General features: G+C 32.9%; 1 protein-coding gene across 1 annotated transcript; it reads right to left on the bottom strand.

The window, feature by feature from the left end:
* Nucleotides 1–31: 31 nt before the first annotated feature.
* LOC115441049 lies at nucleotides 32–13,264 on the bottom strand. The gene is made up of 13 exons (XM_030165630.2): nucleotides 12,893–13,264; nucleotides 9,994–10,142; nucleotides 9,467–9,626; nucleotides 8,421–8,592; nucleotides 8,116–8,316; nucleotides 7,801–7,906; nucleotides 7,574–7,720; nucleotides 4,081–4,233; nucleotides 3,481–3,640; nucleotides 3,218–3,389; nucleotides 2,408–2,608; nucleotides 642–747; nucleotides 32–211 (listed from the first exon to the last, which is right to left on the bottom strand). The coding sequence occupies exons 2-13, from the start codon at nucleotides 10,133–10,135 to the stop codon at nucleotides 90–92; spliced, it is 1,842 nt and encodes a 613-aa protein (XP_030021490.1). The 5' UTR covers nucleotides 10,136–10,142; nucleotides 12,893–13,264; the 3' UTR covers nucleotides 32–89.
* Nucleotides 13,265–14,801: the final 1,537 nt, after the last annotated feature.

Below are 14,801 nucleotides of genomic sequence, written 5' to 3'. Positions count from 1 at the left end.
AATTAAATTCTTTAGTAAAATGAAGATGGTGTTTAAATTTTTCATGAGAATAATATTTATTGTTATTTAAAATATAGCATACATTTTAATCAACTTATAGTGTGTGCAGAATTATTAGTCGTAGTTTTCTTTGGAATCTTAAATTCATCGCAAGCCTTGTCAAACTCTGCGTACCAATCGCCATGACTTTCAATTTTGGCCTTCCAATAGTCTGAAACAATATATTATTTATTTCATAATATATTGATTATAAAAATATCGTGGTTTTAACCATAGTGTTCATAGTTGATACGGTATATTATCATTATTATATATATTGTATAATATTATATTATCCACTGTGCATTATACACAGTTCTACTGCTGGGCCTCCTGTACTACTGAGAGTCGTTAGGACTTGTCCACCGCGCTGGTCTAGTGCAGATTGTCTGATTTCATATATACCCAAAATTCATACACAGAACTTCTTAGGTATCCAGGTTTCCTCACCATGTTCTCATTCACCGTTAAAGCAAACGAGAATTCTTAAATAATGCACTCATAACTTTATAAAAGTCAGAGGTGCGTATCCTTGGATTTTAAACCAGCGGACATTTGTAACTCGGCTATCGCCGCTTCTTACTTTTAATACGACATAATACCTGTAAGATCTTGTATATTTCCAGCAGTCCCTCCATATTCAACTGGTAATATTGATTTAGGAACGTATTCATACATGCCTTCATAATCCTCATTATAAATGTAGATCTACAAAAAAAAACTACTTATAGAATACATAAAAAAATTAAAGAAATTAATAAATAATATAATAATAGATTGACGTCAGATGTATGGAAATTGCTTAAAAGATATGTAGCGCTATCCTCACATTGATTGTGATAAGAATAGGTGCAAGAAGATATATCTTCTCCGAACAGACTATATCGGTATAAAAGCGGCGACAAGTTTTGGTGCCAAATACACAGGACGTATCATACTGTCATTAGTCCCAAATAATCATGTATCAAACCATCATTTTCTGTCTCCTAGTCAGGTCATTAACGTACAGTGATTCAGAAATTACTCAGGTTTATTTAATGGTGTTACATGTACCCTGATCACATGACCGCATGATTCTATAAACACGTCCCTTGTAGCCAAAAATAGATTGTCAATTCACAAGCAAAAGAGAATTTAAAATTTGAATCTAAATAACATGTACATAAGGTATACGTGTGAATGGAAAGAAATGCTATGTTAATTTGCCTGGATACTCGGTGAAAACTTCACTCATAGCGAGCCGTTTCGGTAAATCGCATTTTGAGGTCAGCCGATGCATATCCTGATATTTCATTGGTTATAATATAAACTGATTGGAAAATCAGAATATCTCACGTGTCTTTAGAAGATATTTGGTCTAGAAAGAAGACTTCATTATAATCCTGACACACACACACTCACGCCTTTTATCCCCGAAGAGATAGGCAGAGTCGAAACTAATAGTCCCCACTTTACTCCGTGTGTATTGGCACTCGTATTATATCATAGATCTTTAATTTCAGCAGTTGTTCTTACTTTTACGATATCCAATGATGTGATATGGGGTGAGCCTTTCGCCATATCGTACATAAATTCTAGAATCCGGGCTGATATTGAGCAGAAAAACATGTTTTTTCACGATACATATTAATATCACATTGCCCGAGACTCGGGATTCGAACCTCGGATTTCAGAGCAACAGTCGGACCGGACACCGGACTCACCAAGCCACCAAGGGTACCTAAAGCTACTTCGTTGCTTAGGTATTACCTACAAGAGGAACCCCACAAATCTCTGACTCACTAGGAAGATAAGTCCGTGACTTCAACATATCCGTTCCACAAAATTAATAACAATAAGTGGGGACTAGAGATATCGAGTGACAAGATACTCAACACCATCCACTGAAATTCATTTTTTTATTCTCAATGGCGACAACTCCACAAACAAGTAAAAATGCCTAAGATCCTCTCTCGTTGACATTTCAGGACTAATTGAGCATTATTATAGTTATTCCTTAGTCACTTAATTTACGGCCTATTCTAAACTACCTTTTAATTTATCGTTAAAAAGCCTTTCTCGTTGAGAGGTCACTAAAATACTATAGCGATTTGTAGCGTCACCTATACGTCGCAAGCGCTATCTATTTAATTTTTTTTTTTATATCTCATTATTTCCCATCGGAGTTAATTACCGGGATAAATTTAGTCTATCCATTAATACAGGAGACGTTTTATTCGAATACCAAATATAATTAAAATCTGTTCAACTGTGTCTGCATTTACTACTAACAATCTATCTAATATCTAATGTTATCAAGACATTTAATTAATATATAATTTTCCACGTCTAACTGAATACTAAACATCGAATTATTCGTTTAACTTACCCTTCGTTTCAATTTCGCTGTCAAAAACATCTTAAAGATGGATACAGCCGCTTTCAAACCTCTCGGCGCATTTATAATGTGCAGGCTTTTCAATCGCACAGTAAGGGCATTCTGAGCACATGTGAACATCCTTCTAACCAAGCTTGGAGTCCATTGACTTAATATAGAGAATCCCACGTTCTTCATATCGGCAACAATCTCCTATGAACAGTAGAAATCATTTCTTAATTACGAGGATAATAAAAGAAACGAAATAATTAGATTACCGACTATTATGGCAAATGAATAGCTCAAAAGGGACTCATTACATTCATAATTACAGAGCGCATTGTTTTAGATTTTTTTCCAACGAAGGAGTTGTTATTTTCTACGAGTTCAATGTCATTTACGGTAGACCATTAAATTTTTATGAGGCTCGTTAATATAGTTATCATAAAAAATGTACACGCCTTTAATACCCGAAGGAGTGGCCCGAGGCGCACTGATGCACTCAATTGCCGCCCTGTGTATTCCGTCCCATGATGTGATAGGGGGCGGGTATATCGGCATAATGGGCACAAATTCCAGACTTCGAGCTAATACTGAGTCAAAAAAAGCCGGTATCATTTCCCGTCCCGACCCGGGGTTCAATCCCGAGACTCTACTACTGCAATCGGGCTGTAATACAACTACACCGCCGAGCCACCGCCATAAAATAATTTAATTAAATATTTGCTATATTTTGTGTTATACGAAGTATTCACAATAATTCGTACAATCATGACTAGAAACGTATACCTCATTTAATTATTACTTTAACACTTTACACACCTCACCGACGACAGTGAAATTGTCATCTTCTAACAGCAATATCTCAGCAGTCATAAAACCAATTTTAGTCAAATCAACCAAACTATATTGAGAATTACACAACTGACTAACTCGTACCAAACAGGTTCGTGGAGAGTCTTCTTTAACACATTGTCTTAACGGCAAGAAAAGTCTGGAAAAAAATGTACATTCAATACAATAGTTAACTGTCACACTTAGTATCGGATATTAAACTAGTTCTAATGGTATAGGTCATATATTACCCTAATTTTAGTAATGCCTGTATCTTCTCGTCAGTGGGATTCCGATTTGCGAAGAAATCTGGTGCAGATTTTTTCAGGGTATAATATTTTTCCAACTTCCTCTTGCTTTTTTCTACGTCGTGTTTACATCCGCGAAGGAATGCGAGAAACCATTGGTCTACTACAATAAAAAAAATGATAAACATTTATTTAACAAGGTGTTTAATAATATTATTCTGCTAAATAAATGTCTATACATTTTCTTTGGCTTAACTTTATTAAAGATAGCGACATCTAGTCGGATATGTTCAAACTATTTGTAAATATTATTTCTAGCATCAAAATGTTTTAAAATTCGAGATAGTTTAACGTATCTTCCACAGATGTCGCATTATGCTACATTTTAATTTTTACCTAATATCACAACATTTTCAAGAAAGTAATACATTCGCAAACATGTTATTCCTCAAATCAAAACTGAGTTACCTCCTTGCTAATTTATTGTACCTACTATAAAAACAAGTTCAGAACCTAGGTACCTAGGTAATTATTATCTACCGCAGATTAATTTACTTACTACAAAAAAAAACTTAGTTGACTGTTAAGTTGTGTAAAACTTACACGGACGTATTGTGTGGTCTTCAAAATGTTCATTGAAACACTTCCTCATAACTTCAAGATTGGTCTCTATATTTCGATCATTTTCATTTATCTCTTCCTCTGCTTTCTTACGCAGAGCTTCTGACAATTCCCTTACTTTCATTTTTCTAAATATTTATTTAACGATGTCAAACTGAAATAAATGTAACAAATAGATAACGTTGGCACAGATAAAAAAACGTTATATATCTATCTAATCAACAGAAAATAAATCGATATGCTATAAAATATTATAATAAATATTTTTTTAATAATAATGTTAACTGGCTTGTACCAGTTAACATTATTTAGTTATAAATCAAGCACGGAAATCATAACACGGCAAACGTCACGTGTTTGTGAAACAGCCGATAGTGTACGTGTACTAGTTTTTTGTAAGATAAATCACGACAATTGGATCGGTACAGCGTTTACACAGCGTAGTGTTGCAAATTACTATTTTATTTATTTAGTTTTAAACATGTAGCTAAACATAAATCACAGCTTTTCCTAGTTATGGTGCTGTCCATATTAAAACTGCACGCTAACCTTCTTTATTTTTAGAATCTAACAAAGCTGGTCTTGGAACTATGACGAGATATAGAATAATCATAATCTACTCATTGCTTCCTTGAAATTATAATCGCCTTAGAGGCATGATTAAATATTAGACAGGTGCATACAACACCTGCTATTTTTACAACTATATATTCAATTTGATAATTTAGTCATATCTTATCGTTAATACATGCACTATAATATAACATTTATGTATATTGTACAGCGCCATCATATTCGCTTGGACAGAAAATAACATTCATAGTTCCTCATCAGCCACTGCTGATAAATAGCCACCCCACTTTTAATGGTCGAGTAGTTGGGGCGCCATTGCCTTATCTGCTTTCTTTTAAGTCTACTAAAGCTCAATAATATTTTTTTTCATAATTATATTTACTTATAACAGTAAAAAAAAACTGATATTCTTATCATTTGCTGTCATAATCACATAATTATATTAAGTAGATTGGACAGGATTTTCTCCAAAATTTATACGTACCATTAAAATAATCTTTTTCGATTGAAATTAATAATGTTCTATTTTACATAATATGAAATTCATAATCAATATAATACACTGGGGATAAATAAAACAATAAACTTTGGCACAGCCCTCTTTTTCTTTTAAAACGTGTAATTTATTCATGCTATGTCTGAATAGTTTTATATTAAACGCATATTTATTAACAATCTCTTTATGAGTATGTAAAAATATCTTATCTTAATCTCACGAATATCAAAGTAATAGCCTGAGTCTAATTTTATCAAATCTTTAATCATTAAGTAATAATAAATTAATTTTATTTAATTTAGACTTCAATTAAATCTTAACCTATTAAGTGATCAGAACATCGCGTAACTATTAACTACAATTTAATATTATAATCAACTTGCATGTGATGCTACATCTGTACCCATCTAAGTTTGTCAACAGAGGAACTCTAACTCCAAATATAGGTATATATGTAGGTTAAACCTAATTTGGGAGGCGATGACGCTATAAGTGTCCATCGGCGTTACATCGGTAAACCAACATAACTCCATTCATCCCCCAAATGGTGGTAATGATATCGCGTTTTTACCTCGCGAAATAAAAGTGGGACCTATAGTGCGTTTTATGTTGTGCCTATATTTGTATATATGTTAAATGAAATGTCAAATGTTGACTGCCTCGGTGGCGTAGTTGTAATGCGTACGTTTGATTACTACGAATAGGGCGCAAAGGTCCTGGGTTCGAATCCTAGTTCGAAACAAAAATAATTGTGACTGGGTTTTCCATCTTAAAATTACGAAGTCGCGGCTCGGAGTCAAGAAGTTGGCGGTGTGAACCCTCATGCCTCGGAAAGCACGTAAAGCTGTTGATCCTGCGCCTAATCTCTCTCCAGTCATATCGGATCACTGTCTCACTGGACTATAACAGTGAAGAAACAGAGAGAGCAGCTGTGTTGCGCACACACTTTTACACTATAATATCTCGTGCGCACCTGACTGATCTCTACCTAGAGTCAAATAAAATGAACCCTTCATTTATATTTTCTGAAACAGACTATTATTATTATTATGTAGTAACCGAAAACATTTCTTTCCTGCAATAGAAGGTTAACAGTACTGGCCGAAGCCAAGTGCATGAAAGAAAAGATCATCGTAATGAGTTGCTAAATTCCTTAACCCAGTTGTTCAATAATTTACGAACAATTCTACAAGGGTTAAATATTGCAGCTTCTTGTAGGAGAATATAAGTAATTGTTCGAATCCCTATTCTGTGTAGCTAGTGTGAAGTGTTAAGAATTAAAAAAGACGTATGAATGAATATTTCGGAATCACTATGAACGAAATAAAAACGAATGAAATACAGTCAGTATAAGGTAGAGTAACAAATCGAGCGATATTTTTGGATAGGCTAATTAATGTACGAATTTCAAGATAGTTGATATGAGACGACTTTCTGTCCACTTATGCATTAATTTGGGGTTGACCGTACGTACATGGGCCATAATATAATGCTCAAGTAGTTGTTTTAAATAATAAAAAAAAAACATTTTAAAATGAAAAATAATAATGGGTATTTGAAATTTTAATTATTTTTTGTTACAAAAAAATTGCGTTATACAAAGACCCGAAAGCCAGCATCAGACCGAGGCTGACTGGAAGCAAACATTTCGCATACATTATTACTTACAAAATAGCTAATAAATATTATTTTGTACAAAAATAACTACCACTAATTAAAATAAATATAAAATAATATCAAAAATATCTATAATTGTCATCGTTATATCTATGTCCCCTATCACCTTCTTACAATATATCATCTTTGTTTGGTATTACTGATAATCTTGGACAACTAATTCTTGATAAATGGACTATAAATGTAAGACATTAACGTCCTTTTTAAAAGTGACACTTTTAAATAAGTCTTAATAAGTCGAGGGCGAAAACATGAGACATCAAGACAGGGCAATAAAATCGTTACGTCACTTACTGATTACGTTGTTAATGCCATCATATTTGTCCTTATACCCCTATTAAAAATATATAATTGCGATATCATTTGACAGTCAATTTCACAATGCCCAACAAATTTAATCCCAGCCTTAAGTATTAGATAGCTAATGTAGATTATACTCATATAATTACGATTTATTTAGGAGCACAATTGACAGCGTGACTTTTGTATTTTGTCTTCATATTTAATTTCATGGGTAGCAGTGGCGAAGCGTCCATTCAATCTGATTCCTGCCGGCTTCCCTTTTAGGTTTATTTACGTTTATCTTAATTTTTGTTTTGTGTCAAATTGGTCACGATATGTTAACAAGGCCTTTGCTCTTTGCCTCGGGTTACCTTTGAAAAATTTCACCCTTCGCCACTGATCAGAAGTATCTGTTTAGACAACGTGAAACAGTTGCTATTACTTTTTAATCGATGTCAAGTTTCTTAAAGCAATTCACAATACCCAGCACATTTGCGCTATTTTTTGCGTCAGAGCTCTTAGACTCATCGGGGCGTATAGAGTCATGCTGGGCATACCAGTCGCTATATGTCTCTACTTTCATTTTCCAGTGGTCTAAAACAAAGAAAAATAGTTATAATGTATATAATATCATAATATTTATTTTTTTATATATATCCTGTCTTAGTTCTTACCTATCAAGTCTTGTATGTGTCCATCGGTCCCTCCGTACTCAACGGGTAATATGGATTTATCTACCGTTCTATACATTTTTTCATAATCTTTGTGATATAAATGAATCTGGAAAAAAAAAATTAAATTAAATATAAAATATACAAAAGAGAAATTCTACACCTTGCTATTAAATTAATAATGTAGAATATTATTGCGGAGTTAGTGACAATCGTTGGAAGTATAAAGTATTTAATAGTATATACACGAATCTTTATTCCAGAATACTTTTTTGTTACGGATAGGTCTTACAAAACCTATAATTTATAAAAACTTACCCTCGTCTTCATTTTTGACCCTAAAAATAGTTTAAAAAGTTGCAACGCCGCTTTCAACCCTTTCCCTGCGTTCAGTACATGCATACTTTTCAATCGAACTGATAGTGACTTTTCGGCACAAGTTACTACTTTCTTTGCTAGAGTAGGAGTCCACTGACTTATTATACCAAATCCCAAATTCTTAACGTCTACTATAGCTTCCTACAAAATAAAAAATACACTTTACTCTGCATGGTATTATAATATAAAGGACATCGAAATCTGTATCATATAATGTCTGTATATAAAATTTATTTGATTCTAACCTCACCGCAAATAGTAAAATTGTCGTCTTCTATCAATAATATCTCAATAATCATTAGGGCCACTTTAATCAAGTCAGTGAGGGAATGTTTAGTTCCGTTAAACGCTGCCACCCTCACTAAACATGTTCGTGGGGAAGTGTCTGTTGAGCATTTTCTTAATGGCAAGAAGAATCTGCAAGACAAAATCAAAATAATATTTTTATTATTTCATGCCATTTTTCCCACGTGCACGGCATATTTGCGCTGCACTTGATGGTAAGTGGAGTAGGGTCCGATAGAATGTCGACTGACGAGAGATGATTACCCCCCGGCAGTCGACACAATAGGGGACCGGACTCGTTTTTGTTCTTTATTATTATCAAATATTTACGTTATATAAATTACTACACAGAAAGAATTATTTATATCCGGTAAGAAATCAACAAGTTATAAGTCTTTCAAATTCGGTAGAAGGTGTAAATTACAAGAAACAGAAAAGAGACGCAATACCCACGTGTGACGTCATCGGGCATTACGACGCGTGCGAAAAAAAGAGATGAAGCGATATCCCCTTTTCGCGCCCACTTCGGCACATAGTAATATTTGAAATATGAATTACTGGCTCATTTTTTAACCAATTTTAATGCAGTTTTCGCAGGAGGGTTTCTTTTTCGTATTATTAACCATTGCATATAGGATAATGTATAAAATCAAACACAGGACGGTCCCCTATTAGGCCGGCCTGTCGGATGATCCCATATACACTTATGTGGGCCACTATGGCGGGTTTTAAAACCTCGTGTACAGTAGTCGCTATCCGGTTAGATATAAAATATATCCTACCACCAGCATTTTTTGGGTTATGTGCAATAAAAAGTCAGTAACCAATCTATAACCATTTTGTTGTCTATCTCTGTTTTTTAAAAAATCTTTTTTTCTTGAGGCCTTGAAATTGGTATATATCTAGTTGTTATTACGCGATGAAATTTTAACGTCTCTATAAAATATATTTATTCTTTACAGTAACTAAATTAAAATTCATTTATTTATAACACTAGTCTGCTTACCCAATTTTAAGAATTTCTTGTATAGAAGCGTCGAATGGATGTCTGTTTGCAGCAATTTCCGGTGCTATAGTTTTAAGTGTATAATACGTGTCTAATTTTTCTTGGGCTTTGTTAATATTAAACTTGCTTCCACGAAGAAACGCGATGAGCCATTGGTCCGCTGGTAAAAAAATACTTTATGTGTAAATAAAATAATTAACACAGAACATCTTAATTAAACAAAAAAATATTATAGCTGTTTTTTTACGATGACCACCTTGGTCCATAGTCATGAAGGCGGGAGAAAATTGTAATATAAAATACCACGATAAACTCCGACAACTAATTTTGTTTCTGAATCTAACATTTGCGTAAATAGGAGAAATTATTATTATGACACATTACAAATTAAATCTCAATTAACTTTGCAAAGAAGATTAGTCTTTGGTGGATGATTAGTCATCCACCAACAAAGTATCCGATAGGTCCAACTATTAAACAATTTAATTCCGCGGTAATAAATTAACCAAACATAAAAAAAAACTTACGTATTTTTGCCGCGCGGAGATGTGGTTTTTGGTGTAACCAGTCCCTGAGTTGTGCTATCGCTGCGTCAGCCACATTCGGGGTCTCATTGACTTCTTCCTCTGCCTTCTTACGAAGTACAGAAGAAAGTGCCCTTACTGTCATCTTTGTTCTAAAAGAAATTTTATAGACAAAATTAATTATTCTAAACAAGGATTAATCAGTCACTGGATACAAATTACTTAAATACTGCACCCTGCGAAAAGTGGAAAAAATATTTTGATACAAATGTATAATATGAATCTCTCCTAGCCGAAATTCTGCCACAGTGAACAATCACTGTGAAAAAATATAGTGCACAAGTATGTGAGCAATACACGGGGCACTCTCTGTTCCTTCACTGTCTTAGTCCGGTGAGATATGGTGATCCGACATGACCGAAGAGATTTTAGGCGCAGGACCAAAAGTTTTACATGATGATGATGATGAGTAATTTTTAAGATGGAAAATTCCAGTCACCATTATGTTTGATCCGACCCGGTATTCGAACCCAGGACCTCAGCGCGGTAGTCATACTCTATCTGTCGTATTGACCGAGGCGGTCAAAAATGTATATACATAAGGCGTAGTAACAATTTATATAATTTTCTATTTGCATTTTTAGGCTTAATACGGTATCTTTTATTACAGTGAAGAAATGTAAGTAGATGTCTGGCAATCAAAATTTATACACATTTCAATAGATAAATTATAACGTAGTTGAACCAAGTAAAATATCAATCATAATACAATTAATACTACAATGTATTGCATTAAGTTCATTATTAGGGTCAGTTTATTGCAGTAATGAGGATATATACATTTGTTTCTGTAACATAATTTACTTAACCTAGTTACTTGACCTGCAAGTCAGAGCAACTGATCGTTTAATTAATTACTGCGTCATATTATATTATTATATTTATATTATTTTGGAGTGTATGTCTAGAGCTACTTTGTTGCATACGAGAAGAGTAAACAAAACACTATCGAAATCCGACTGCCGATGATTTTTATTTATGTCCACACATTTAAATATAGCTTGTTATTGTATTGGATTAATTTATTAATAAAGTATTGCGACAAAACGTGATCCTGTTCACAGTTATATTTTAAATTTGTAACCTATTTCTTTAACATGTGAATTTTCTGGGATTAGAATTTGTGTACGAAATGACGACATGCTCGCGAGTCACGCTCTATTATACGTGGGACGAAAATAAGCACAAAAACACGAATGAATTATTTGGCCTACCCATATGGAAATAAAAACATGAGCCTAAAAATATATATTATAAAATTACAAGGTCGCTTTGACATTGAGTTAGTAAATGAAAACGCTAACTTATCTTCTTGAACATCGTACTTTCCAATAAGTTACTCGAAGCGTATATGTAAAATAAAAATGTGTTAATTTCTAACAAAATAAAGGATAAATAAAATGTTATTTAATTTTACGCGGCTTATGCCACTACTACCACTCATAAAGACTTCACCGTACCGGCAACGTCAATATTCAGTGAGAAAAACACTCAAACCGATGGCATATTTGCACTAAACTAAAAAAATATCAAAAAAGGAAAACTGTGATTCTTGGTAAAAATATTCGTTATTTATGGATGATTTTTGACATAATGTTAGCAGAGGTAGAGACAAGCACGTGGTTTCTGTACATAACAATCTTACTTCTTGAAATTGTATAGCTTTAATATATTATTAGGTATTCCTATGACTTTTTTCAGTTATTTAACAAAAATCCTTAATTATTATCCACGTATGTATACTGTCCATAGACATCCAGGTTTTATTCAAAACAATGGGTGAGTTAGAAGGTTAAAAAATGGGTTTTATCAATCACGCTATTTGACATTGCATAATTCCACCACATCCGCCAATCTAGTCGCCTCTAAATTAATTATTTTGAACAGATTATTAGGATAATAGCACGGAAATAGGTACATGTACGAAGAATTATTACTTATGTTAACTTTCAATATGTGTATTTATTATTAAATACTTTTCATTTATTATTGAATACGTGTTTGCTTACGGATTCGCCCACGTTAAAGACCTTTCCCGCTACAAAAACCACTTAACATTGTTCATGGTCGCACCAGTAAAACAACTGCGCTATGTTTTAAAAAAAAAATTAAGCAAATCCGTTATTTCCCATACCGAAACAAACTGAGATAAAAAATAGCATATGTGTTAATCTAAGACATAGTCTACCCGTGTGCTAAATTTTACCCAAATCCGTTCAGCTGATTTTGCGTTTATTTCTAAAAATCAATACATTTTCACAAACTTTCGCATTTATAATATTAGTGAGGCTTACAATATTTGACAAAGCACTGCGAGCAACAATATTAATATATAAAAAATAAGAGCTAAAGCAACCTTGAAACGATCATGGTCAACGGTCGACAAAATCGAGAAACGATCAGGTAAGTAACCTCCTTACTAACTGACAATGGTTTAACAAAATATGAAGTTTATGCATATTATTATCATCATATAAATCAAATGAATCTATCATCATATCATCAAACATCTTTTAATGTTCCCACCGTGTTCCAATTTTATGAGCAATGTGTACCAGAAACAGTTCTTGGTATTGTCTTATAAAATATAGAGACTATATTTTTCAGTTGCATACGGAATAAGAGCAGTAAAAGTAGGTTAGTAAACTTCACAATAATATAGGATTGAAATATAAGCAATAAAATATAAATTGTTGAGGTCTTCATTAATTGTGATATAGAATTGGAGTGGGTATATATAGACAGTAATAAATGCATTGCATGCATGCATTGTTAGTAAGAAACGTAAAATGCATCCAGATGATATTAATGATAGGTACTAGAAATATATACACTCGCTTACCTTGTTTATTACGTGACACTAATTATATTTATAAACACAACAGATACTTTAAGACCAACACATCACAAACAACAAATTTAAAAAAGGAACAAAGAGTTCTATTCTGTTCTTTTTTCAAAACAGATATAAACAAATTTGTCACAATTTTGTTTTAAAATCAATGTAAACAGATAGTTTAGATGAAACTGCCATGCCGTGTTGGATAATAAAAATACGCGCTATCGGCCCAATGGCATTGAACCGTGTAAACGTAGCTCGCCGCACTTACTACGGTACGGTGAATATCAATGTATTAAATATTTGTATTATTTCGCTAGCAACATTATTCGAACGAAACGTCTGTCTATTAACACTTTCAATATTAATATACGATATAAAAGAATGCATCATATTTACATGTGTCATGATTAAAGCATACAGACCTAATTTTTTGTTTCACTCATACATATAGAGTAGGTATGGACTGTTTTTTTCTATCCAAAATATATTATACCTTTATATTACGCTATACATATATTTTTTACTTTATAAAGTTAGTCTATATTATGCAAAAAGTACCTATCTAAGAGACTTATTACAGGAATCCAAATTTATTTTTACACAAATAATGTGTAAAAAGCAATGCATCAAATGCACCCATACATAGAACCTTATTTTTATAGATACGAATACTTTGCAAGGCATCTTGCATACCTAAGCGAATAAGGCCTTTAAGACAAATTTCATACTACAGGCACATGCATTCCAAGATTAAATATATAAGCGGTCTATAATGACTAATGATATTATTATAAAATATACATATATACTTAATGTAACTAACATTGTAGTTGTATAGGTACTGATTGTTTTATCTAATCGATATTAAAACCCAACTCCTCAAGTCACACGTGTCGCTTACCCAACAGTAACGTGAATAATAAGTAATTATTTTATTATGAAAATAACACATTCCACAACAGTAAACCGGAAGAGGCAAATGTGTCACATTCAAAATCCAAATGCTTTAATTTGGATAACATTAAAAAATGTTCTCACTGATTTGACTAAAAAAATAAACAAAATTAACCTGATTATTAGATTGTTTTTGTAGTCATCTGTATTGTGGAAACTAAACTTGAACTAAATCTAAGTAATCACTACTGCCTTTAGACACGGAGTCAAATAATTAGGTAGAGTAACGTTATTGCCGATGTTTAGGGTCGCTATACGCAACCGCTGTTTAGATTGTTTTTTGCGACAAGTATGTCCTTCCCCTATGGAGTCAAACTATTCATAGTCGTACAAGAAAATAGTAGAGACTGGTAGACCCATGATGTAACCCATGTTATATACTTATTCAAGTGTATTGGCACATTTTTTTTTACTAGTTAATTTAATACCCTGCCAGAAACTAATAGCAATTACGATGTACTATGACACGTATATTTATAGACAATATAGGTATCAAAGAATTTACTTTCACTGTTTTAATTTTGACATATTTTATATAAATAAGTTATTACCTTTACCTAACATTAAATAAAAGATTATAATTTAAATTAAACGATGAATGTTTTGCCGAAAGAAAAAGTTTTAAACGAAAAATATTTTTTTGACTCTATAGAAGTCTGCCCACTACACCGTGTCATACTGTGACCTCGTCAGGTAACAAGATATTTTTTGTATTGAAAAGAATGAGACTATGCTCACTAGACCGTTCCGTCTCCATCTAATATAGGCACATACTTTTCAACACAAAATATTTTTATGCCTGTCACGATCCTTGCACGGCCATGATGATTGAAAACAGTATAGTAGACAGACTTCCAGAATTGGCTCTCACATCTCGATATAAGCTATTAAAATGCACCCTCAGATTAATATCACCAACTATAAAGTCTACTACACATATGAGTAAATGGCAATG

Source organism: Manduca sexta, chromosome 23 (assembly GCF_014839805.1).
Source record: "Manduca sexta isolate Smith_Timp_Sample1 chromosome 23, JHU_Msex_v1.0, whole genome shotgun sequence".
NCBI lineage: Eukaryota > Metazoa > Arthropoda > Insecta > Lepidoptera > Sphingidae > Manduca > Manduca sexta.
Note: the sequence above shows the minus strand (reverse complement) of the source record. Positions and strands in the feature narration are given on the sequence as shown.

What these genes read in the sequence shown, in the direction of transcription:
- LOC115441049 (XM_030165630.2), bottom strand. Translation starts at nt 10,135, where the DNA reads ATGACAGTAAGGGCACTTTCTTCTGTACTTCGTAAGAAGGCAGAGGAA. An exon ending in ATTTTACTATTTGCGGTGAG is followed by an intron (nt 8,317 to 8,420) that starts GTTAGAATCAAA and finishes TTTATTTTGTAG; the next exon opens with GAAGCTATAGTAGACGTTAA. An exon ending in ATTTCACTGTCGTCGGTGAG is followed by an intron (nt 2,609 to 3,217) that starts GTGTGTAAAGTG and finishes TACTGTTCATAG; the next exon opens with GAGATTGTTGCCGATATGAA.